This window comes from Cydia strobilella, chromosome 3 (genome assembly GCF_947568885.1).
Source record: "Cydia strobilella chromosome 3, ilCydStro3.1, whole genome shotgun sequence".
NCBI lineage: Eukaryota > Metazoa > Arthropoda > Insecta > Lepidoptera > Tortricidae > Cydia > Cydia strobilella.
In genome coordinates, this window is record NC_086043.1 from 7,866,172 (window position 1) to 7,892,377 (window position 26,206).

General features: G+C 36.6%; 2 protein-coding genes across 3 annotated transcripts; one reads left to right on the top strand and one right to left on the bottom strand.

The window, feature by feature from the left end:
• Nucleotides 1-3,052: 3,052 nt before the first annotated feature.
• Nucleotides 3,053-11,935, bottom strand: LOC134755730 (N-acetylneuraminate lyase-like). Its single transcript, XM_063692275.1, has 7 exons — nucleotides 11,877-11,935; nucleotides 9,288-9,417; nucleotides 8,581-8,726; nucleotides 5,428-5,596; nucleotides 4,299-4,444; nucleotides 3,702-3,873; nucleotides 3,053-3,290 (listed from the first exon to the last, which is right to left on the bottom strand). Exons 1-7 carry the CDS (start codon nucleotides 11,877-11,879, stop codon nucleotides 3,145-3,147), a joined length of 912 nt encoding a protein of 303 aa, XP_063548345.1. The 5' UTR covers nucleotides 11,880-11,935; the 3' UTR covers nucleotides 3,053-3,144.
• Nucleotides 11,936-13,978: 2,043 nt separating this feature from the next.
• On the top strand, nucleotides 13,979-25,891 carry LOC134755729 (uncharacterized). 2 transcript variants are annotated; one of them, XM_063692274.1, is made up of 6 exons: nucleotides 14,140-16,855; nucleotides 17,291-17,409; nucleotides 18,049-18,189; nucleotides 18,994-19,707; nucleotides 20,195-20,354; nucleotides 21,694-25,891. In XM_063692274.1, exons 1-6 carry the CDS (start codon nucleotides 16,792-16,794, stop codon nucleotides 22,200-22,202), a joined length of 1,707 nt encoding a protein of 568 aa, XP_063548344.1. In that variant the 5' UTR covers nucleotides 14,140-16,791; the 3' UTR covers nucleotides 22,203-25,891. The 2 variants fall into 2 exon arrangements, 1 of the variants encoding a protein (XP_063548344.1); XR_010129080.1 differs by lacking the exons at nucleotides 17,291-17,409; nucleotides 18,994-19,707; nucleotides 20,195-20,354; nucleotides 21,694-25,891 and having other exon boundaries at nucleotides 13,979-16,855; nucleotides 18,049-18,961.
• Nucleotides 25,892-26,206: the final 315 nt, after the last annotated feature.

The window sequence follows — 26,206 nt, forward strand, 5'->3', positions numbered from 1 at the left end:
ATACTTAAGTACATCGTTTATATTTAAAAGAAATGATATTTTGAAATCATTGAGGTATTAAAGAGTACGTTCGAATTGGCCTGTTAAGTAATCTATTTTTTAATAATATGACGCCTCTACCTGTTGGATCTATAATAATCTATATTCCCTCCCAACTCTCCCAAGGCCTTATAAATGATTCGGCTCGAAAGTACGTACGACAAGTAAGCATCCTGTAAATGACCTAATTACAAGCCAACACCGTTGATAAATCTGGGCGTTTTTATCGAAAGCTGCTGTGAGGGCCTACCGCGAACCACGTTTGACGTGTTGCCTCTCTGTCTCACTTGTAAATTCGTCCTTAAATGTGACAGGGAGGCAACACGTCGAACGTGGTTCGCGGTAGGTCCTGTGTATTCCTGTTAATTTAACAAACTAGTGTAACGTAACCTGGGCGTCTAGCCAAGATGCCAATCGTACATCGATAAACGCCAAACAAAAAGAAAAAATGTATTGGGATGACAGATGCCACGAAAAGTCACGTGACTATTTTATATTATTTTAAACTTTCACGATTTTTACTCATTATTATTCACAATCGAGACCACGGCCGGGGACAACGCCGTCCTCGAAACGTCGGAGGTAAATTTAAAAATTAATTCAACGCGATTAAGTCACGTCGTTGTGAATAATAATATTTTATATTGTATTACTTATTACTTAGGTTACTTATTACACATGGTACACATTATTTAAGTTTCGGTTGGCGTTTTCTATCAACTATTGTCTAGGCCCCTGGAGATCCATAGCAACTACGCGTAATCGGGGATAGTTATTTTATGTTATGTACTTGCACTTGGTTTAAGAGTCCCCGGCAAGCTCAGCCGAATTGCACCTTCTCATACAAACGTCCGCTCCCATTTTAAAACTACGTATTGGATTGCAAAGAAACTTTGCACATACAGTGACATGAGGTATATCCGAACTGAAATTAGTTTATATAGCTCCAGTTTATAAAACAAATGAAATAGAGCAAAAACAAGTTTTGTATGAAAAACTTAAATTCGCTGTATTTTTTTAACTATGGTATCTGAAGCTACATAAAATAATTACAGACATAGATATACCTTATCCTATTGTAAGTACTAAGTTTCAGAGCAATCGAGCGAGTCGTTTTAAAATGAGAGCGGAACTACGTTTGTATGGAGAACCGAGCTTGCTGGAGAGCCTTAAGCGATTGGAATGTTTAGTTTTATTTTAGTGCATCTATTATAACTACTAACTAGTACTTAATATGCAGTAGTTCAGTGCATTGCTGTAACTCAGTGACGCAATCTATAGTCTATAATAGTCTGCCACTGCTGGGCAAAAATACTTCCAGTCCGATTTCCAGTTACCTACTTACGAAAAACAGGCCACTCGTTGAGTATTATTCGAGCCCTTTGTCCAGGCCACTATTTTCGCTTAGTCTGCCGGCTCATTGTTCATACTGGGGCACGCTCTATGGGTAGTTTACCCTACCTCTGGGGTGTACCTATGCGGTAGACATGGCGCGGTCGCAATTCCATCATCAGCGATGCGGGTGTGGAAGTGGCAGTGCAGTTTCATTTATTTTGTTTATCGATAAAGTCGTTTATATTTTTCCACCAATAGTTCCAATATCAATCAATATAATATTTTTAAAATCTGAATGCGTCCTCTGTCTGATGGCAGCAACCGCCAGCTTTGTTATTTTCCTAGCTGTAATAAGATCCTGTTGAGGTGCTCGTTGTGCTATAAAATGATATTTGTCGTAAAACATAGCCGTGTGATGACGGGGGTTGTAAAAAGTACATAATATTGGGTCAGCGAGCTCGTAAACTAACGTCGGTATGAGTGGACATTCGGAATGGTGGAATTGAGCTAGCCTAGCTCGTCAAACGGTAATGATAGTTTTCATCATTATTCCGTGTAGGTACAGCGAATATGAACAAATTAGCCGGGTATATTGAGATTATTGAGCTACAAAAACTTTGATGAGTGTAATAATTTTTGTTCCTTAATTACATCTCCAAATCACCGAAGTTTAAAGAAAAATTTACATGATATTTTGGGGTTACAGTTACCACTAACCGAACAAAATAAATACCAACGACTATCCTATTTTGTATTAAGTGTCTACGTATTACTACGGGGTACGTAATTTGCAATCATGGTTTTGGCTTTATGCCAACCAAAGTCGTTGCCGTTTGACTATTATCGAAAATCTATAAAACGCAGGACCGACTACAGGCGCTATCAAATGTATATGTATAATACAGGCTGCACAAAAACATCGCTTTTATTTTATCCTGCTTGCTTGCTTTTATCGTTGACGTCTATGCCGACGTCACCGATAGCACTTTGTACTGCCTCATTAAAGCAGGGACCTATGCAGTCGCATTTCGTTTCTCGCAGAGTATAATATTGGCGTATCGTGGACGTCGCCATTCTACCATTTAAAAGCAACTACTTATTAATCTGATCAACATGATGAAATCGAAAGCCGAGTGAAAGCATATTAACTGGGCTCTTTCACGGCTTACCTGAGGCATCAATTTAGGCGCACTATAGTTTAACCCTTTAGTTGCCAATTCAAATCATAATTGTGTTATTTATGTCGTAGGCCCTCTTGGTACGCCAATAGGTATAAAACATTTAAGGTCTATACAAGTTACCGTCAAAAATATTTTTTGATACACATTTTTATTGCCCGCTGTACTTTCTCTCCTTTGCTTGTCTATCAAGTACTTCTCGAGATCTTTCAAATGAGTCTAAACTCAATATGTTTACGTTTTTCCATCGAAGAGTTCCTTTGGCTACCTTCCGACTGCATCATCACTATCATCAGATCAGTTTCATGGTAAAAATATTGCATTGTCATCAGAAATACGAAAGTAGGCATGCCAAATTTTAGCCCAATCAGACACCGGGAAGTGGATCAAATTTAAGTTACAAGATTTCAAGCACATACATACAAAGAAATAAACGCGATGAGGCTAAATAAAAGTGTGTAAAAAATAAACAAACTACACTTAAAAAAAAATTGTTATACTTATACACAAACTACCGAGTATCCTCTCATTCTAAATTTCACGCCTGATGCATTCTGTCGGGCTTTCCGGGTTACAATTTTTGCTCTCAATTCTATTTGACTAGTTTAAGCGCCCTGAGTTTGTCCTCGATCCGCTTTTTTGCTTCGGGGGATAGCGCCTTGTTGACCTGGGATGGCGGACCAACTTCTACGCCAGTTACGATCTCCATGCCTGCTTTGATCGCTGGTACCAATTCACCTATAAAGATAAAATGACAATCACAAAACATGTACGAACAAGTACAGAAAACAAAAATAGAGAAATAGAACAATAGGTGCGCATCATGAAATAGACCCAACTCAGCAGCACAATGCTAGCTATAAGCCAGAGCTGGTCTTCCGTAGGGGCTATTCGGTTCTATAAAGAGAGATACTAAAATGATCAAAACAAATTCTTGAAGCATTTCTAACGCATAGTTCTCTGTCATAGAAAACCCGACAAGGACGTAATACTTACTTATAGTTTTTTGACACAGGTAATAGTTATGAATACATTCATGTACCGTTTACAAGAAATGCTTGACGCCATAGGGCACTCTCTAGGAGCTCTCTTTCCAATGGTAATCTACATCCAATATCGGATCGGATAATGTTTAGAGCTAATACGTACCCTCAGCTGTATGGGCCTCTATCGCAAGGCTAAGAGTCTCCTGCAGCTCGCGCGCTTTGGGAACGTCGCTGGCCTCCACAGCAGCTATGATATCCTGTGCCAGCTTCGGGAACAAGTTGAAGGATATGCACATGAAGTTTTTCACGCCAAGCAGCGCTGCTGGAGCTAATAGCTTGAAAAAAAAACCATAATTTATTCAATAAAGAAAATCCTCAGCCTCATAATATTTTATCATTTATTTAACCGCAGTAGTGCTAGAATAATTTTTCAAATAGTTGCAAGTGAAAAGTAGACAATTTGTTTCGAATTATGTAGATGTAGGTATAATGTAGGATTATTATCAAAATCACATCTTGATGAGTAAACAGTCAAGTGTTAAAATAAGTGTGCATAAAACTCAAATATGTCCCATGGTTAGTTCTTAATCCGCCAACATAAGAGCTGGCAGACATACCTATTTTTGAGTAAGATGTGAGCACCCATAATTTTACACTTGACTTAGATTTTAATTAAATGAAAAGTAAAGGTGGAAGGAACGGTAATCTAATGTTGTACGCCGCGTCAACTTAGTTGAACTCTGTGAAGAATAAAACTCACGGTATCAGCTGATATGAACATCTCCTGTCCTTCCTTCAATTCCCTCAGCACTTGAGCAGCCTCGCTCAAGTCTTTCGGGGAATACTTAATGCCTTTAAAATTAGGAATGCGAGCCGTCGCTTTAGCTACAAATTCCGGTGCATTTACTGAAAAAAGTCGTATATTAGAAAACTGTGCTCCCGGTCTAATTTAGACAGGGGCGTTACTTTGCGGAACTCCATATAAATTAAAACAAAAACTATTACTTTACTAATCCGCGAAATAATAACGTGATAGGCGATCAGTGCTAACCCGTTACACTTAATTGTTTATTTGTATTAATTACTTATATAGTTATTAATTAATTTATAAAGTTGTTGTTAAAATTTCTGTAGGTGTGTTTTGTTTGCAATAAAGCGTGAGGAGCACAATAACACCATGCAATTATGAGTGCGAATGGAAATTACAACTAAGTTTTCCTGCCGTCCCAAAACTTGTAATTAATTTCGAATTAATCTGAAGTTAATAATAAGTGGTTTTAATTAAACGCCGAAAAAGTTGCTGTAAAGTTCTGTAGGTAATCGACTACAGGGAGGACAGGTAGTTGTTATTCGAGTGTACAATCGCGGACATTCCCGGTGAACCACATTAGGGCAAAAATCGTTAAAACGTCTTGCAGACGGTCAGGCGATATCATAATTATAGTGATGAACAATAGAGGCACTTAAAAATGTGGGTGTTGAAAAAAAAAGGTTAGCTCAGGTAAAGTTTATATATTCACGTATGTATGAATGATGTTTTCTTGGAATGCTTGAATATTTTTCAAATTATAACTGACAAAATATTTTGAAGAAAAAATTGTCATTTGGTGCTTTTAGTTAGGCGATAGAAGCTCTCTTATGGCTCTTGCGTAAAACCCCACCGCTGACAATCTGTCCCGAAATGGAGTCAGCTGACATTTTATGAAGTTAAATACAATAGCGAACAAACTATCATCCTAGACATGTACTGTTTGTTTACTAGTTTTCCCGGTATCAACCTACTACTTCATAATGTAGTTCTCTGAAGTATTTTACGAGTTGTGTCCAGCGGGGATTTGTTGGCTGTTCTTCTAAATTTATCTGTCCCTGTTTCAAAAAACTGTATATACCGTCCACTCTGCTCCTGGGGGGATTGTGGTAATAGAGTACAGGGAGCTTCGGTGCTGCCTGGGCGACAAGTTCTACGTAGGAGACCAGTTCGTCAGCATTCTTGGGCTTAAAGTACAGCTCTGGCATCGTGAGGATAGAATCTACGCCTACTGCCTGGCAATATTTGGCCTGAAATAGAAATTGCTTTTTTTATTTTTTTTATTAGCCTTTCAGAGTGTCCCACTGCTGGGCAAAGGCCTCCCCTCTAGAAATTACTTATGTAAAAAAAAAAAAAACTGTTTGCATGACAAAATATTCATGGATTGTGTTAGACGTGTAAAATTTTTTGACGTAAGTCATAAATGCCTGTTAAGTACAGGGTGCCCAACTTGGAGGTATACAACTTTTTTGCCGCAATTTTGTTTTGGCAGTTGTTGCATGAAAGTTTGTTATAGAGCGTTTTACGACGGAACAACGTGTTTTAAATATTAAAATGTTTTACTCAACCCAATCATATATTGCGGAAACTAAGAAAATTGCGGCCAATTTTTGGTAGAAATCACTTACCTTCGCGGCTAACAGTAGCTCATTTAGTGAATAATTTTGAGCAGTATGGCATCGTAACAGAATAGGGGATATTACTGCAATGTTCTGCCACCAGAGTGCAGCACTAGCCTTTTTAGTAAACCATAGAGTAACTATATATTTATTTACTGTATTTTTAACAGGTTTTTGACAAGTTTTCAGAGATAATAAAATATGACATTTATGCATCAAGGCGCTTTGTTTACAGAGGACCTACCGGGAAACACGAATCCGAAATTTCGCGTTCTGCCTCTTTATCGCTCGAATATGCAAGAGTGACAGAGATGTTAGATAACGAAATTTCGATTTTCTTGTTTCGCGAATCGCGATAAACCCTCAGATTGTGGCAGTAGCTCAACCTGCGCATAGTTTCGCGTAATATTCCCTATAGATAAAGCAGTTCCTCATCGTGTCAGCAATTAAAACAATATATTCAAGACACAGTCACTGCGATAAAGCAGGAGATGTGTGAAAAGTGACAAAAAATGCGATGAAAAGGGTTCACATCTGCCATGCTGCTAGAGGTGGAAATTTGTCTGACATTATTTTCCATGTTTAACTGCCGGCCCTAAATACTATACATATTTAACAAGGAATACCTAATATTTTTTATATTTCATAGAATAAATTTACAAACCTAAAGTTGTTATTTGGCTACCCTGTATAACAAACCCTTGATAATTGTTTGTCTTTATCCGTCACTTTGCAATTTCTGTTTGTTTGAAAGGGACAAAATTTAACAAAGATTTTCTAAGTTAGAGATCTCAGACTTTGTACAATACGATAAGCAGATATTAAAGTTCACGTCCACAATATGCCGTTACCATCCATGGTAAAATTCTGCATAGAATTTTATGCATTAAGGTCACCTGCTTTAGGCTAACCGCAGACGCACGGAATTTTCATTCGGTTTCCGTACGGAATGACAGGTGGGAACGGGACGTCGCTCTACAAATGCATAGGGCTGACTCGCTCGCACACGTCATTACGTACGGAAAATTCCGTGCGTCTGCGGCCAGCCTTACCGTGACGGTAAAACGCGCCGTTGTCATCGACATCCACGGAGAAGTATTAAAGCCTCCATTGTCCAGCAAGTACATTAACGCTTAGGCACACAGCGACCGCCATTTGTAAATCTGCATATCTACTCTCGTAGCAGTCGTAGCTGACAGTAGGTACAATCGGGGACATTCCCGGTTAACCACTTCAAAAAAATGTTAACCTCGATCCTTACGAGCGAGCTTAACTCTGCCTCCCAGAGATAACCAAACGATGCATTTAGAATTCTTTATGTTAATAGCGAAAAGGGTAGAAACAGGTAATGAGACAAACAATAGGTAGTAAGGACAGTTTATTAGTGGTTGTTGTTTAGGCTAAGCTTCGCCTCACCATAAAGATAACCAATTAGGATTCATTTTGGAATCCTTATCTTAGTTTGCAAATGCCGGCCGTCACGAAGATAAAGGACGGCAATCTGGGGGCACGGTAGTGCCCCCGCCAAATCGAGCAAAATAAAGAGGCACGACCGTACCATCCTTTTCTCGAAGCCATTTAGGCCATTTTCGACATCCTGTAATTTTGTGCTGGCTAAAGCTAGAACCTTGAATTATCAGTGACATATAGGGCATAATATGGCTTATATATATTCCCAAGAACATTCAATTTGAACTTGTAGTTTAAGAATTATTGCACGTCAAAGTTCCTTAGTTTTGTCACTGACACACTCACTCACGATCATCATAATTCTAAGGTACTTCTAGCAGACCCACGAGCTTTAAGTTTTAAACATAAGTACAAGTAGTTTTTAACTTACCAAGCCATAAATACCTAAAAATATTGCAATATCAGTCACGTTTTAAAGATTTCACAGAACTGCATAAGTAAGTTTTTGTAGTCCCATATAAATCTACTTTTGCAGGTCCTACAAATAGTAGGCAAAGTAATCAGTCAATTCAATATGATATGATATGATATGATTTATTTATTTCACAATAGTCACAATATACAATTGCACTTAAAATTACACATGGTAAATTCAAATAATAATTTAAGTCATTTATACGCATTAAAAATAACCTATACTGACTAAAATAACCGACTTGGTTTCACATTACATCTCAAAACTTTTTTTTAGTAGAAGAATTGCGTTGCGACTGTTGCACGATTTGCATCTTTTTACATGTACATAATGTTTTTGATGGGATAAACTTTACCTGAGCTAACCTTTTTTTTAAAGACGTTTAAACGATTTGTGCCTTTAAGGTGCTTCACCGGGAATGTCCCCGATTGTATCTACCTATACTAATGTACACTGGAGTAAGTGATTATCATAGGTACTAAGTTGACAAATTTGATAATACATTCGCTCTCGACGCTTGAAAGCATAGTTGAAAGTCTGGAAATAGAACAGAGAAGGTGGTATTAGGTCGGAAAGTTAGTATGTAAGCATTTACATCTGTGATTAAGATATTTTAGTGCCATACATGCCATTTATCGACCTCCCTGGGATCATCCATCAGATTCGATCAATCCTGCAATTTTGGTGTTCCCCTAGATTGCTTATTGATTATTCCCGGCAGGGGCCTTACCAATTCCTGGACGTCGGCGATGGGCGCCCCGCCGACTTGCACCTGGACGTGTATACCGGCGGGCTTGACGGCGGCCAACCATGAGTCTATCACCTTTTTTCGGTCTGCCACACTGATAGTCATGTGTTCGCCAGTCGTGCCACCGACTAAGAAAAGAAAATACTTAGAAAATTTATGGGTTTTTCTTATAAATAGTGACATGTGGTATGTGGTAAAATAATACATTTAGTAGGTACTTTGAGTACCTACATAATACTTTTAGTAGGTAATCCGATGTATTCAAATGTTTAACTAGGAGCAGCAAAAAAAACTTTAAAAACCTATAATTTATTTGTTAAATAGGTTATTGTTATTACTCGCAGGTCATTACGTACGAGCGAAATGCATAGGCGATTGACCTAAATAAAACTGTGATGAAACAAGATTTGTAGGTTCGAATCGACGTTTTTCAGTAGGCTCACCACAGGAGCAGCGCGATATACACTACCCGTCATTTTCAAAGTACATTAATTAGAGAGGGATGGGTGTTTTGTCTCAAGGGCGAGATACTAACTCCTGTGGTGTTAAGCTTGCAAGTGCCATATCCTCTACGGATGTCGGCTACCACTGTCCGGAACTCTTCTTAGGTTACGGGTTACTTTTTTTAGTCGCGCAGCAAGTTTGTGTTGGGTTCTAGTATACGTTCGTAACTATGAATAGGTATATACCTAAGATTGACTTATATCCAGACTGCAAGACATACTGGGCGTACGCTGGAATAGCGTTAAAGTTGACAGTGAAATTGTTGTTGAAGGAGGTGAAGACTGGCATCATTAGCCCCCGCACATTTAACGCCACCTGAACAAAAAATGTTTAAAGAGTCTTACAATTGTCATTGGAGTTATTTAGCGATAAAAATGCTAATAATTATCACAAAATACATAAAGATAGGTCTACTAGTTTCAGGTTAATAGAAAAGGGAAGTATATACCTAATCCATTTCTATTTGTGCTGAAAAGGATTAAATCTAAATTAGGCTAAAGCCCTTGAATTGTTTCTATCGAGCCAACTTTAATTAATTAATTTTGATTAGAGTTTGCCCTTCCAAATATGCTCTAGTTTCCTTGTGATTTTTTTCATGACATTTGCCCCGATAAAAAAGTGTAGAAATTCAATATAAAAACTACAATTTTGCGTTGGGTTGGTATGGACATAAAGACACGTGGTCATTATTTCTGTGTAATACAAGGCGTGTCTGACTTCGTGATTTCGTCGCGTCGCTACAAGTACCTGCGGCCGCCCCAATTTTGGGGTTATGCCATAGAGTAATTGCCGCGCACCGCTACGGAACGGACGCCTGAACGCGCTTGCGCCGCCTTGCGCGTAGTAGACGCGTTTTGTTAGAGAGTGAAGCTTCTGTACCTAGTACTATTATATATTCTGTGGTAAACATAAACCTATAAAGTTAATAACAGTTGTTAAGTTATGTATAGTATAAGTAGAACTGTTAACTCGTCTAATTGGCCTCGTGTTTAGGCTAACACTAATAACGTCTACATACACGTCGCTCATACTCGTACATCGGCACAAGCGATAATTCTATATACTTATTTATATTTGCGAGTGTTAGGTAATCATAATATCGTGTCAAAGCTATTGTCATTCTTAAAAATAACAATCTATTAAGCATGTATTAAGTCCGCCATTTGTACCTATTTATAATTTTATGTACAGTCGAGTTCATAAATATGTATACATTTCTTCACCTTAATCCATTGCAACAAGGTGAAAATATGTACACATATTTATGAACTCGACTGTACAATAAAGTTTAAATAAATAAATAAAAGTGTCAACCTAGTATCGACATCACTGCTTTACAATAAGACTGGCATGACAAGACATGAAAGAGATTATTTAAAAGTTTATTGTAATAACAACTATTGCACGATTATTATTTAAGGAACTGTAAACTTTGACCTATGTATTTTTATCAGAATTGTCTATGTATCTATAATTGTATATAACTAAATATCATATTTCAGGATCGGTGGGTACTGGGTTGTATTTATGTATTTTCATTGTAACTACCTATGCGAGAGTTAACGTAATGTAATGGTGCATTGTCGTATGTCGTCAGGGGTCATCAATTTATTGTATCCTTTTGCAAGCCAATGTTTTGTACTGTACGGTTGAATTTAATGTGTACGGTACAATTGTGCTTCTCTAGCGTCACGTCAATTGGCCAATTGAGCAACTACATACTTCCATTTATATGCTGCTTCTCTTCTTAAATAAATAGTATTTTCACGCAAGATTGCTTATAATACCTACCTTAATAACAATATCGACAGTTGATAAGCGAGTTACTATGAGATAATATTTAAGTAGGCGATTAGGCGTCACTTTGGTTATCGATAATCAGGAAAGAGATGCAACACGAATATTTGGGAAATGCTTGTTATTGTCGGCTTGAGAATTTATGAAAATGGGTTAGCCTTGATTTTTGCGTAAATGCGGGTACATAAACTTTTGCTATAGTTTATGAATTTAGGCTTTAGTTGCATAGTCAGTCGCCCTTATAAAACCAGCATTGCTTCCATGTGTACATGTTATACCTAGTATACCTACCTAAATAACATAGGAAGACATGCAACAAATAGGATTATCTATGGAATTAAGAACCCGTCAACGTGCTCACTAGCGCCACTGATAAATAATTGTGACTATTTAAAATTAACGATAGATATACAAAAGGGGGCCGCTACGTACTGTATTTTGTATTTAGGTACCTTTTGAATACAATAAATAGTTTTTACGTTGCTGGATTCGTCGATCTATAAACTCAAACCAAAAACGGCCATTTTAACTTTGGACGCATAGATCGACGAATCCAGCAACGTAAAAACTATTATATTGTATTCAAAAGGTACCTAAATACAAAATACAGTACGTAGCGGCCCCCTTTTTTTATCGTTAATTTTAAATAATCACAATTATTTAGCAGTGGCGCTAGTGAGCACGTTAAAGGGCTCTTAAATACTAAAAACGCACCTAAATAACAAACATTACCAGAGCGCAAAAAATACACAAAATATCAGAGGGCCTACCGCGAACTACGTTCGACGTGTTGCCTCTCTGTCACACTTACGTACGAATTTACAAGTGCGACAGAGAGGCAACACGTTAAACGTGATTCGCGGTAGGCCCTCCCCTCAGCACTTATAAATGCAAAGCATGTTCAACAAAATGTCAAGTTGACGTTAATACCGCACCAAATAACAATAATGACTTATGTGTACTGGAATGAGTCTTACCATTTTGATTCTTGAAACAAGTAGCAAAACGACTGAATTGGGACGCGCCTCCGTCTCAACTGAACTTTACTGAACACGATATATGTATTGTATTGCAAGGCCAAGGCCCTTTTAATAAAATGAATCGGGTGAAGCGTCGATTCACTCTCTTTTTTTAGTATACAAGCAGCTGGAGGAGTTTGTCGGACAAAAAAATACTATCAATGGTCTTATCGATTGTTTTGAAACCTTGAAAGTGATATTTGTTTTCCGCAGAGACTAGTAAACATAGGAGACTGATACCGGTGCCTCATCAGTTTTGCAATTGAGCTATTTAATTATTTTAGTTTTTTTGCGCGTTTTTGCGTATGGGTGGTAATAGGTTAAAAGTTAATTGATTACTCAATAATAAAATCTCAACGCCACTTATTATTTTGTCATTATATAAGTAGGTATCTACCTACTTACGAAAGCGTGCTTCAGAAGTATCTCATATGTATATGATGATGTGTATATGATATCGATATTTTTTAATTTATATAATAAATATATAATGGGGAGAGATGTTCGAATGGAAAGTTTCATATTCAGAATATGTAACTATGTACCTAGATATACATAGTGACTCGTCAAATTCTAATGAATACACTCAGAGAAAAATCCGGAGACAAGGCTGCAGTTTTACGTTGCGAACGAATTATTGATAAAAACACAAAACTACTTTGGGACATTGACAACCTAGCCTTTGCTAGCGCAGCAACTTTTTTTTTGCGAAACGCAATTATTGCGAAACTAACAATAAAAATGTTGTTAAACTATCAATTTTTCGATGCCTTGTCATAATAGCATAGTTAAAAATGCGAATTTAACATAGTTTGGCTTTGCTCATTGCACAACGTGTGATTTGTGAGTTGTGGTTTTAGCAACTTTGAGGACCTTTGTCAAAATAACAAAAGATAACTCTGCGAAATCTTCACAGTTAAAGTTTGTGCGGTTCGCAATGTTCGCCGACACATTGTTTTTTACTTTGTGACAATAGCAGCTTCAAGAGCCTTTGTCAAAATAACAAAACAGAACTCTGCGGAATCTACACGGCTAAAGTTTGGGGGTTGACAGTGTTCACAACCACATTGATTTATACCTTGTGATGTTAGCAAATTTGAGGACCTTTGTCAAAATAACAAAGAATAACTCTGCGAAATCTTCACAGTAAAGTTTTGTGAGGTTCGCAATGTTGGCCGCCACATTGTTTTTTACTTTGTGACATTACCAATTTCAAGAGCCTTTGTCAATATAACAAAATAGAACTCTGCGGAATCTACACGGCTAAAGTTTGGGGGTTGACAGTGTTCACAACCACATTGATTTAAACCTTGTAATGTTAGCAACTTTGAGGACCCTTGTCAAAATAACAAAGAATAACTCTGTGAAATCTTCACAGTTAAGTTTTGTGCGGTTCGCAATGTTGGCCGCGACATTGTTTTTTACTTTGTGACATTAGCAACTTCAAGAGCCTTTGCCAAAATAACAAAATAGAACTCTGCTGAATCTACACGGCTAAAGTTTGGGGGTTGACAGTGTTCACAACCACATTGATTTAAACCTTGTAATGTTAGCAACTTTGAGGACCTTTGTCAAAATAACAAAGAATAACTCTGCGAAATTTTCACAGTTAAGTTTTGTGCTATTCGCAATGTTGGCCGCCACATTGTTTTTTACTTTGTGACATTGCCAATTTTAAGCGCCTTTGTCAAAATAACAAAATAGAACTCTGCGGAATCTACACGGATAAAGTTTGAGGGTTGACAGTGTTCACAACCACATTGATTTAAACCTTGTAATGTTAGCAACTTTGAGGACCCTTGTCAAAATAACAAAGAATAACTCTGTGAAATCTTCACAGTTAAGTTTTGTGCGGTTCGCAATGTTGGCCGCGACATTGTTTTTTACTTTGAGACATTAGCAACTTCAAGAGCCTTTGCCAAAATAACAAAATAGAACTCTGCTGAATCTACACGGCTAAAGTTTGGGGGTTGACAGTGTTCACAACCACATTGATTTAAACCTTGTAATGTTAGCAACTTTGAGGACCTTTGTCAAAATAACAAAGAATAACTCTGCGAAATTTTCACAGTTAAGTTTTGTGCGGTTCGCAATGTTGGCCGCCACATTGTTTTTTACTTTGTGACATTACCAATTTTAAGCGCCTTTGTCAAAATAACAAAATAGAACTCTGCGGAATCTACACGGATAAAGTTTGAGGGTTGACAGTGTTCACAACCACATTGATTTAAACCTTGTAATGTTAGCAACTTTGAGGACCTTTGTCAAAATAACAAAGAATAACTCTGCGAAATCTTCACAGTTAAGTTTTGTGCGGTTCGCAATGTTGGCCGCCACATTGTTTTTTACTTTGTGATATTAGCAACTTCAAGAGCTTTTGTCAAAATAACAAAATAGAACTCTGCGGAATCTACACGGCTAAAGTTTGGAGGTTGACAGTGTTCACAACCACATTGATTAATACCTTGTGATTTTAGCAACTTTGAGAGAGCCTTTGTCAAAATCACAAAAGAGAACTCTTAACTACAAATTTTAAGTTGATTTACAATGTTTGCAGGTGTTACAAGGGTAAATAATCCAATAATAGGTTTTTGTTTTAACCTTTTCACCGCCAAAGACGGAAAATCACGTCAGCGGAAAGTCGTACCACTGACGCCACGACATTTGCTCCTATTAGAAAACCATACATTTGGTTTATTGCTTGGCGTCTGGTCTGAGTCACGTCGAATTACTTCGCTGCTTGGCGTTGAAACGGTTAAGACATATTAAATATACTAGCTGTTGCCCGCGACTTCGTACGCGTGGATTTGTATGTTGGTGGTTATATATTTTAAATGAGCATAGAACATTATGCAGCAAAAGATATCAGTAGGGACGGTAAATCATTTGTTAATAATTATACAGCGCATGAAATTTGTCTTTCACAAAGTACAAAGTTTCAAGCCCCTAGCTGAAAAAAATTGTTCGCGATATAAACCCTCTCAACACTCAGATTTTCAAGTCCACTATTTAAAAAAAATGTTCGCTCCCACTGCAAACTTTATTAATACAAACTTTTCAAACACGGTGCAATCAGTTTTCGTCTATTTTAATATAATGCCCTTTTACCAAGTTTCATGTTCCTAGCTAAAACGAAAACTTGTACTACATATAAACTTATATACATCCCCTTTTTAACACCCTTAAGGGTAGAATTATTAAGAACGTTGAAATAACCTTTTTTGTAATATTATACAATGCCTTTCTGAGAAATTTCAATAAGCATTTGTAATGAATTCAAACTTTCAACCCCTTTTTAACTCTTTTAAGGGATGAATATTTAAAAACGCTTAAATTACTTTTCTTGTATTCTAATAATATGCCTTCATACAAAGACTTCTTAGTCCTGTACTCAAAAAAAGGTTTGATCTCCATACAAACTATCAAATAGGGCTTACAAGTTACAAGGGAAGCTTACAAGTTTCCACACATTTTTTTTTTTCGTGGTTGGGTAGATAATGTGTTTGTGTTCCAAAAATTGGTAATTTCTAGAAAAAGGCTTCGTTTTTGGGACATGGTGTTGTATAACTTTTTAATGTGGAATTTAACAAGCTTTCGTTTCGCTATACACAGTATTCACATTAAACCCAGATATTCCGAGAAAAAAAGAAAAACCAAAAAAGACTTATACTTTTCAAGATGGCGTTTGATCCCCGTGGACCCGAAGCTCCAATTTTATGACACGCAAACAGGGATCCCTGAAATTGTAGGTGTCAAATTTCATTACTGTCACTATTATTTAAACCCCATTTAAGACCTAAAATCTGTTTTTGTAGTCACATTTTTAAGTTTTACACATTTTTCCTCCACTTATTTTAGTAAATTTGTATTGCATAGCACTCGTGTACTAATTATGGATCTACTGATGTCTATTTGATTGAAATCCACTCAATAGTTTAGGCGCTAGAAGTAAAAATATGATTTACTATTCGGCGGCTATTCAAGGCGGCTGTATTAATTTTGTCTGAGTCGTAGCACGGTACGCTTATCACCATGCCTGTCACGTTCTAACAAGTATGTGAGTGCGAAAGTGACGGACTTAGTGATAGGGGAAACCATGCTGCGCGGGCTCTAGATTTAGCGACAGCGTCAGTGACAACGTCATGCTCGCGGCCCGCCAGCGCCGCGCTCACAACCCGCCCGCACCGATCTCTCTAGATAAGCAATTATTACCTAAAATAGTTTTTAATCTAACTGCTCTTTGAATCTGTCAAATGCTCACACATAATAAATTATAACCTTCTGTACGTACTACGTGCTGCCCGCACAGCATGGTTTCCCCTATCACTAAGTCCGTCACTTTCGCACTCACATACTTGTTAGAACGTGACAGGCATGGTGATAAGCGTACCGTGCTATGACTCCACTCTCCAGGTTTGCAGTTTTTTATAAGGAACAACGTACTTAATTATTATTATTTGTACTTAGTACCTACTTACTAATGCCTTTACCCTAAAAACGGAATTCTAAGAAAGGTATTTGATTGCTCAAGTCGCAATGTTAGAATTGCGGAATTTACAAGGGAAAAATTTCTCAAGTTAATAATTTCACAACTTTTACATTGCGAAATAATATAAGCATTGCTAGAAACACAATGTTAACTTTGTTAAAATAGTGATGTTGACTAGTCCTTTGCAAAATTGACAAAAGAATCGTTCATTTCGCTGGCAACATTCGTACGGTTAGGATGCGTGACAAATCGCTAACAACGGAACGTATTTATTTAGTGATTATTATTGTCTTTTCAAACAACGAACCGTTCACGTTGTTAAAAATATAAGGAAATAGTTTCTTTAAAGTTAAGACAGTTATAGGTAAATAGTAAATATAAAGGATGGACGACTTAAGTGTGTTTCTGTTCAACTGTGATTTGATACACCTTTTTGGATCGCTAAACGGTAAGTTATAATTTGTATTTACATAGTTCTAACTAGTTACTATTGTAGTTAATGTAATGTGACTGTCGTTGCTAATCGATATTTGTTTCATCCTAATAAACTATTCGAAGTCGAAGATTTCTTAAATCGAATTTAAAACAATTATTTTTAGGTTATTTTTGAATTGCAATGTTGGACCATTTTTTTTTACACGACTGCCCAAATAAAGCAATGTATTGTTGTAGACATTATAGCTCCATCGAAATGGCCATTTACTTCTTATTTTTCTTGAAATCATGGAAAATACACGTTGCAATGAAATTATGGCACTTTGAAGCCCCATGGACAAATATATCTGCAAAAATATTGCCGGCATTGTTACCGCCATGACAGTGCAGTGTAGTGGGTTAAATTTATGCAATATGCAGTACTTATTATTTATCTCTATGCTTATAGATCAGGGCGCGGATCTCGATTTTTTATTGAACGCAAACGACCATGAGTTGTCGTTATTGGTCCCGGCAGCAGTTCAAAAAGGGAAACTGCGTATGGCGTTAGACCGTGAGAGAGAACGCGTGAGCAGTTTCATTTTTTCGTATACCTACTTGATTCAAAATTTAGATGTTTTCATTACTTTGAATCAATTTTTAACCGACTTCAAAAAAGGAGGAGGTTATCAATTCGACCGTTTTTTTTTTTGTATGTATGTTACGTCATAACTCCGTCATTGGTGAACCGATTTGGAAAATTGTTTTTTTTGTTTGAATGTGTATAGTCCCAAGTTGGTCCCGTTTTTGTCAAAACCCAGTTTTGATGATGGGATCCATGAGGAATCCAGGGAAAAATTCTTGAATCTTATAGGCATACATATAGCGATTTTTGTATTTTCATTAATGAATCTAGTATTCACGTTCAGAAAAACTGACATTTAATGAAGTGGAACTGCTGATGATGATCAAAACGAAACTCTTTAACGATGCATAGTTCACTTTGACGATTTGTCCTCTTCGTTATGTTTACTAAGCCAGTAAGATTTATAAAGAATTTTTTATCAAGGTTAAGTCTGATGATGGAGATACAGCGACTTTTGTATTTTCATCAATAAACTAAGCATTAACAATTAAATAGTGCCATTTGATAAATAAATAAAAATAAATAAAATAATGTGAATGGGCATTATGGTTAAATTAATCACTCCTAATTTTATTTTATAGAGAGGAGTTACAAAAGATCCGAGGGATGTAGATGTACAGCAAGTTATAGCTCCAATTAAAAAGCAAGACTCCTTTGTGATTCCATCAAGTAGCCAAAAATCTAGTACATCCTCTGTTGTTACAACATCAACTGAATTATTGGTAATTATAATAATATTTATCTTTACTCTGTATTTAAGGTGGATCATGTTTTTGTTATGCAGAGGGAGTCAACTGTCTGTTCAATCCCCGGTCAGGGCAAATATTTGTGTGATAAACACGAGTATTTGTTCCTGAGTCTTAGGTGTTTTCTATGTATTAAACTATATAAGTATTTATATCGTCACTAGTACCCATATTACAAGTAGGCCAGGAAATAAATACATTTCACAGAATAATTATATTAAGGTACATTATTATTTTGGGTCAAATTATTTCAACTTATTTTAATACGAATTACTCCGACTAATTTATAATACATTTAATTATAATCATATATTTTTAGGGTTCCGTACCCAAAGGGTAAAAACGGGACCCTATTACTAAGACTCCGCTGTCCGTCTGTCTGTCTGTCACTAGGCTGTATCTCATGAACCGTGATAGCCAGACAGTTGTCATTTTCACAGATGATGTATTTCTGTTGCCGCTATAACAACAAATACTATAAAGTACGGAACCCTCGGTGCTCGAGTCCGACTCGCAATTGGCCGGTTTTTTACTATCCAAAAGATTAAAAGTGTAAGCTATTTCTATCATATGTAGTCAATATGAATGTTTTGTTTTTAAGTCTAAAATAAATAAATAACGTTTAGTTTGGGACTAGGTTGATTTTCTGAATAAGATTGTCTCCAAATATTTATTTTATGTATTTATTTTATGTAAATATTATGATTGTGCCCAAATAGTAAATACCCACATGACGTGACTTCTAGTTCTTTAGTAACTTAGTGCTTACTTGATTTTCAGGAATGGGACATCAATTGTGACGATTTACAGTTTATAGATGCAAGCAAACTCATAGGGGCTATAACTGGCGGAAATCTTAAACAAATTTTAGAGACATCCAGTATTGGGAAACCTCTAATCAATAAAAAGGTATTATCGTCTAGTGACCGAAAGATACTGACGGCCCTTATTGTTGAGGCTGAGGTGCGGAAATTGAAAGAAAACACTGACCCAATACGAAAAGAAACCTGGGATACGTGGACATCAGAAATTATAAAGCTTTTCCCAGGTGAAACAAAGGGGGTATATTATAATCCTTTTCGTCTTGTTGATGGAAAAGCTATCCAGGCCAGTGGCCTGATAGTGAACCGATTAATAACAGTACGCAGAAAATTAAATGCAGAAATCCGCAGCCGCAGCAGAAGTCGTAACAGCAGTAATAGCGACAAGAGCAGCGACAGCAGCGGAGACCAAAACAAGAGAAAAAAATCTGCTGTCAAATCTTCTAATGCACGGGTTAGACCTTTTCCTGACACCTTTCAAACAATAAGTACCAATCAAGACTCTGAAAAAGATACCGTGCAGTGGTTGAAGCACTCTTCTTCACCGAGAGAATTGGTAGAAACAAAATGGAACAGTTGTCTACATGAACGCATGGCTGCACTGCAAGAAGGCGACCATGTTAGTTATTTGAGCATCTTCCCAGCACTGCAATGTCCTTGGGGCTATGAATTGGTGAGTCAATGATAATACTAATCAATCAAGTGTCTTCATGCCAGACTTCATGACATCACCAGGCAGAAGTCATCAATTTGTGTTAAGTTATTTTTATACCCAACTGCAGAAAGGAGGTTAAGTTTTTCAAGCGTATGTATGTATGTATCTTTAATTATTTGGCACGCTCTACTGCCTAAACCATTTAGCGGAGTTTAACATATGAGGTGTCATTACATTTGTCTCAGTTTTGCGAGTAAATCCATACTAATATTATAAATGCGAAAGTGTGTCTATCTGTGGCGGGTGGAGTCGCGGGCTAGTAGATTATATTATTATTATGCAGTCGGGTTATTGATTTTCATTTTAAATACTCATATATACACTAGCAACATTTCTCGTTGTATGATTATGAATGATGATTGATGACTAGCAACATTTTTGATTTTGTGAAAGAGCTTTTAAGCTCTAATTGAATAACAAATGTTTGATTTCTGTTTATTTTCAGCTGGCCAGTGACTTTGACAAAATATACCCTGAAATAGAAGGAAAGTTCGAAGAAAATTTCCCGGTAGTGAAAGGTCGCCTGCTATCATTACTAGATGAGAAGGCTCAACAGCTAACACGACCTGACACTTCTATTCAAACTGTTTTGGATCTTGCAACTTGTAAGTTATATTATCGTTTTTTTGTCAAATAGTGTCTTTATTGCCTCTATATGTAAATACAGTATGTACAGTGAGCTTCGAAATTGCATACACTGTACATACTAGGGTGGCTCTAAAAAACCTTTTGTTTTATTTTGTTACACTCATTTTGCTGAAAAAATATTCCCAATTTTGTAACTTTAACTACAAGAGGATGCGTATTTATTATTTAGATTTTTATTTATGTATCTGTTTACACACCATTTGAATATTTGATTTATAAGTTTTGAAGTAAAAAAAAAAAACAATTTCATTTCTATTTTTTGTAATTTTTCAAAAGGTAGATTTTTTTAAATTCACCTAAAAATTCATAAAAATTTGAAATAAAAATGTTTTTTTACTTAATAACTTATAAATCACATTTTCAAATTATGGGAATAAAAATTGTAGTTGAGATAAAGTTGTGATTGATCAACAAAATAAGGGGGTAGAGCTTGAATTTTTCCCATACACACGTGAACCACCCTGGTACATACGTTTTATTTGTTCAGCCATATAGATTATATAGAAGTAAGTACCTAAGCATAACGTTCAAGTTCTTGCAAGGGGCTCGAGTTTGTTAATATTCTTACTCCCGGAGTAACACAGAATCACACTTGCGAAGAAAAAACTAAATTTTATGCGAAAAAATTCTTAAATACGGTGACATTTCAAACATTCGTCCGCCATATTGTGATTTTTTGCCAAGTTAGGCATCTAAGGCACATACCCATCCGGCATTCAGCCACGATTGAAAATTGAGTAAGAATATTATTTTGAACAGCTATTAAATTAATTAACCGAAATATCTAATTATAAACGTCAGTATTTTAAAAGTAAAACTCATGTATACCTACTTGGTTCATATTAAGTAGTAATAGTAGTAGTTATGACATAATAAAAAAAAAGCTGTAACTCCCTAGAGAGTTACACCTTTTTTTCACAATCCATAACTCCTGCGGGAACAATATAGGCCTTTGTCCTTTAGTACACCTGCATGATATTAGATCTTTTTCGAGCAAGTGTGATGAAAATAACATATTATATACAGGGTAGATTTTTTTAACGACACCTGTAGGCCGAGCACATGATTGACGCGACAGTATCTCGCCGCGAGATAGACTACCCGTCTTTTACTAACTGTATGAATTTAAAGGCGACGGGTAGTCTATGTCGCGGCGAGATACTCTCGCGCCAATCATGTGCTAGCCCGGCTGGAAGTGAAGTAGGTACTATAGATAGAGGAGATGACGAATTTTACTCAATAGAAACTTTACCTTAAGTAACCGTTAACCATACTAAGTATTAATTATTTTTGCAGCGGGGGAGGAACAAGCGAATGTTGCGACTTTTCTGGCAGTTCCCCTGTTGCTGAAACAAATGCACACTGTTCCCGTGAAAGGAGTCAGAAAACCCTGGAACCCGTCTAGATTAGAAGTAAGCAACGCGTTTTTAAGCTTGGTGCCATCTACATCGGACCTTCAAAGCCACTTCAGTGAACGGAAGGCCACATTGCAGGAAAAAAAATTGCCTGTTCTTCCATATTTGGTTGCTGTTGGGGCTTGCTGGCAGGATGTTACGCAGTATGATTTAATAATCTCTGAAGACATCAGGTACACGTTTCCCAGCATTTGTAAAGCTGTTTCAAATACTTTTAAGATTCTATGGGCATTAGACTTACCATATTCAAAAGATTGTGCCCCAGTCTGGATGTTTATCCAAAGAAGTATATATGTAATGAAGAGCAAGTTTGACACTGAAGGCACTCCTATGCTAGATTTGCTTGCTTCTGTTTCTAACAGGCACGATGGTGCTGTGTGCAATATGTAAAAGGTCTTTTGTCCAAATGAAGCAATTTAAAACCCATTTTACATTTTATCATCCAGGTAAATGTTATATTTGTCCAAACATGGATTGTGGGAGAACTTATCAACTCTACAATTCATTTAGGCGTCATTATTTGAAAGAACATTCAGATTCTTCTATGTTACAACAGGCTTCAAGTGTACAGGATTTTGCTATTGGACAAGAGACCTCTCCCGTGAATAATGATCCATTACATAATGTGTGTAGCGCAACCGAGTTTCAAATTAAAGAAAATAATAGTACTATACAGAGTGATAGCAAACACAACACACCGCCGCTAAGCGACAGTTTAGGTCAACTTTTCTCATCCCTGTATAGTAATCCCCATTTGCCGAACAATGTGCTAGATACAGTTTATAGCGGTATTCACAACATGTTCACTATGTCAATCAGACCTCTGTTACCAGTAACTTCTAGCTCTGCCGTAGCAAAACTGACAACCGATCTAGAGATGTTTAGTTCAACTTATAAACGACATCAGTTCTTTGAAAGTAAGGGTACTTTAGTTAATCCTGAGCCTTATACTGTAGGGCGACGATTTGATTACGTAAAAAAAAAAGGTAAAACTTATTACCAAGCAGTAGAGTGCATAGCCCATAAAATACCTATTAGAGATGTGTTGCACAAATTTTTTTCGTTGCCTAACATACTTCATGAGACCATCGATGCTATGAAAAAACTGATGGCTCATGACACGTCAAACAGTATAGAGCATTATATGCATGGTTCATTTTGGAGACAGAAAAATCATGGAGATAAGATAGTCATGCCCATATTTTTGCAAATTGACGATTTCGAGACTTTGAACCCTTTGGGTAGTCATAGTGGTGTGCACAAACTAGGAGCCGCATACATTTCTCTTCCTTGCCTGCCGTACTATTGTGCCTCTCTGTTAGGTAACATATTTTTAGTCTTACTCTATCATTCCACTGACAGAGTGGAATTTGGGAATCGTATAATATTTCAGCCCCTGATTGACCAGTTTAATGATTTATTTAAGCATGGAATAGTTTTTGATTTGCCAGATTTCAAGGGCACAATTTACTTTGAGTTGTCATTAATTTTAGGAGATAATTTAGGCTTGCATAGTGTTTTAGGATTTGTTGAGAGTTTTTCAAGCAATTTTCCTTGCAGAACATGCAAAGTAGAGAAAAAAGTCATGGCTAATCAGGTTTATGAAGATGAATCTCTCTTAAGGACCGAGTCAAATTACCAGGATGATTTAAAAACGAATAATTCATCTCTGACAGGCGTCAAAGAAAAATGTATATGGCTCGACATAGAAAATTTTAATTTATTTTCGCAAATGGGTTTTGATGTAATGCATGACATGCACGAAGGCTGTGCCAAATACGTCATGTGCTCTTTACTTGTGGTTTTTGTAGACAAAATGAAATATCTTACAATTGATATTGTTAATAACAAAATTTCCTCATTTCAATACGGTCCCGATAAAAAAGATAAGCCCGTCACGCTGGCCATGTCCAATTTACGAAAAGGCAATATACGTTTAAATGCTGCCGAAATGAGCACATTTTGCAAGTATTTTGGTGTAATGTTTGGTGATTTCATTCCAAGACATAATAAATATTGGCAACTGTATATTCAATTAATGACTGTTTTAGATTTTATTATGTCACCCCGTTTTGTATCTGAGCAAATAGACTATTTTAAGTATATGATCGCTGACTTTTGCGAAATGTACATCACACTGTTTAACCAAAGTCTTAAGCCTAAATTTCACAATTTACTGCACTATCATTCGGCAATGTTACGTTTTGGTCCCTTGAGATTTCTGTCTTCAATGCGCTACGAAGCTAAACATCGCTTCAACAAGTTAGCTGCAAAATCAACAAATAACCGAATTAACATGACACTGACAGTAGCTCGAAAGCATCAGTTGATGTTAAATGACATATTCTTGAAAGAAACTATTCGTTCGCCTCTTTCGTTTGGGGGCCAAGCAGAAGTACCAGTTAGTGAATGTAAACAGATTTTAGATCAAATGCAATGGTCAGATATTACAAAATTATATAAAGTGAGTTGGGCGGCAAAGTGTTCCGAGCGCTACCAAGTAAATTCTGTAATAGTTACTGCTATTAATGAAGAAAACATTTATTTTTCCAAAATTGATGACATATATGTTGATGGAGTGTCTAAGATTAGTTTCAAGGCTAAGCCTTTACAAACAATTGGTTTTGATAATCATTACCATGCTTATAATGTACTGGACTCATTACAATCATCACACATATACATTGATCAAGACACCATGCAGTATCCGTTTTTGTGCAACTGTGTAGTCATTGGGCATAACATTAATCTTCCTGAGTATCATATCGTACTCAGTAAACCGATTTAATTAACCCAACTAGAGTAAGATTTAATAATTTGTAGTAATAGTAAGTATGATTACAATTACTTATGCAGGTATAATGCATACCCTAACTCAGTTTAGTAAATTAAGTTCAAAAGGGCCGTGGAACATTACAGTGTTAACAATTCCTATTTTAAACATATTTTTGTTCGTATTTTATTTTACAGGAAGTAATCAAATGTTATATTACGGTAAATATGTAATGATTATTGATGGGAATAGCCCTCATTATGAAAACAGTTTTGTTCATGCAGTGATAATATGCTAATAACCCAAAAAAAAATAAAAAATCTGCGGATATAATTCGTGGTTTGGAAAATCCCCCCCCCTACACCCTCGAGGACTTTTAGTATGTTTATCTGGACACCACAAGGTATAAATAACTATACCAATTTTCAAAACAACACGAATTATTTCTGCTGATTGATATTTTCGGCTTAATTTGACGTGGCTATAAGTTTAGTTTCTATTTAAACGATATGTAACTACAGTTGTGGCCCTAAGCGCCACTTGCACCATCCTACTAACTAATGAGGGGTTAACCGGTTAACCCCTCATTAGTTAGTAGGATGGTGCAAGTGGCGCTAGATTGTTGTGTTAGGAAACACCTTGCATGTAAGTAGTGACCTGATGTATGAATAGCGTTGTCACTATAATATTGACAGTAAGGTACAGAACTGCACGGGGTGGGTCACGTTATACTGTTGTTGGTTATTACCAGTACTTAGGTTAGGTTAGGTTAGGTTAACAGCAGGTAGATATATCGTCGGGTGATAAGCAAAAGTCACTAAGTACCACCACAAGTTCATAGCCATAGTGAACCGTAATATTATGCGAATAAGGTTGATTTTTGTTTAATTATTTTTCAGTAGTTAGTGAGTTTTGCTTGTTACCTGACGGTATGCTAATTATTATTATTTGTTCACATTTAGCGGGTTCGATTCCCGGATCAGCCAGGCGATTTTTCTTAATTATTTGCAATTCGTATTGTTTTGAAATAAAAATGAAAGGAAGCTATTTTTACTTCTACTCGTCAAATATATGGTCATACTTCTAATCCATTCGCATCCATTTAACTTTGAAATAGTAGGTACAGTCAGCTTCAAATAGCCAGCCAAAGTCGCCAAATATGTCGCAACACACCTTTCTTGCCATGGGAATAAGGTTGTGTTTCGATATATTTGGCGAGTTGTCACCAAATATTTGACGAGTGGAAGTAAAAATAGCTTCATTTCTATATTTATTTAAAAACAATACGAACTACATTCAAAGAATTTGAAAAAAGTCGCCTGGCTGATCCGGGAATCGAACCCGCTTTTTTAGTACTTCTAAAGCGGGTTCGATTCCCGGATCCCGCTGACGGTACTTCTGTATAGTGGCTAGAGGGTAAATAGTATTTAAATAGGTATTTTAGTGTTGAATAATAATCACTTTTATATTCGACTCCGTATATTAAAATAACCAGTTAACTGTACAATGGTTCAGGCGGGACTGGCGTCCCGTTGATCCGTTCCTACGGATATGGGTTTTGGCTAATCAGATCAAATCGCGGTGCACGCGCGCTTGAATATGAGCTGACATAGCTTAACTG

What these genes read in the sequence shown, in the direction of transcription:
- LOC134755730 (XM_063692275.1), bottom strand. An exon ending in TGGATATAAGTCAATCTTAG is followed by an intron (nt 8,727 to 9,287) that starts GTATATACCTAT and finishes TTCTTTTCTTAG; the next exon opens with TCGGTGGCACGACTGGCGAA. An exon ending in TCGCCGACGTCCAGGAATTG is followed by an intron (nt 5,597 to 8,580) that starts GTAAGGCCCCTG and finishes TTTCTATTTCAG; the next exon opens with GCCAAATATTGCCAGGCAGT.
- LOC134755729 (XM_063692274.1), top strand. Translation starts at nt 16,792, where the DNA reads ATGGACGACTTAAGTGTGTTTCTGTTCAACTGTGATTTGATACACCTT. An exon ending in CCTTTTTGGATCGCTAAACG is followed by an intron (nt 16,856 to 17,290) that starts GTAAGTTATAAT and finishes CTATGCTTATAG; the next exon opens with ATCAGGGCGCGGATCTCGAT. An exon ending in GTCCTTGGGGCTATGAATTG is followed by an intron (nt 19,708 to 20,194) that starts GTGAGTCAATGA and finishes GTTTATTTTCAG; the next exon opens with CTGGCCAGTGACTTTGACAA.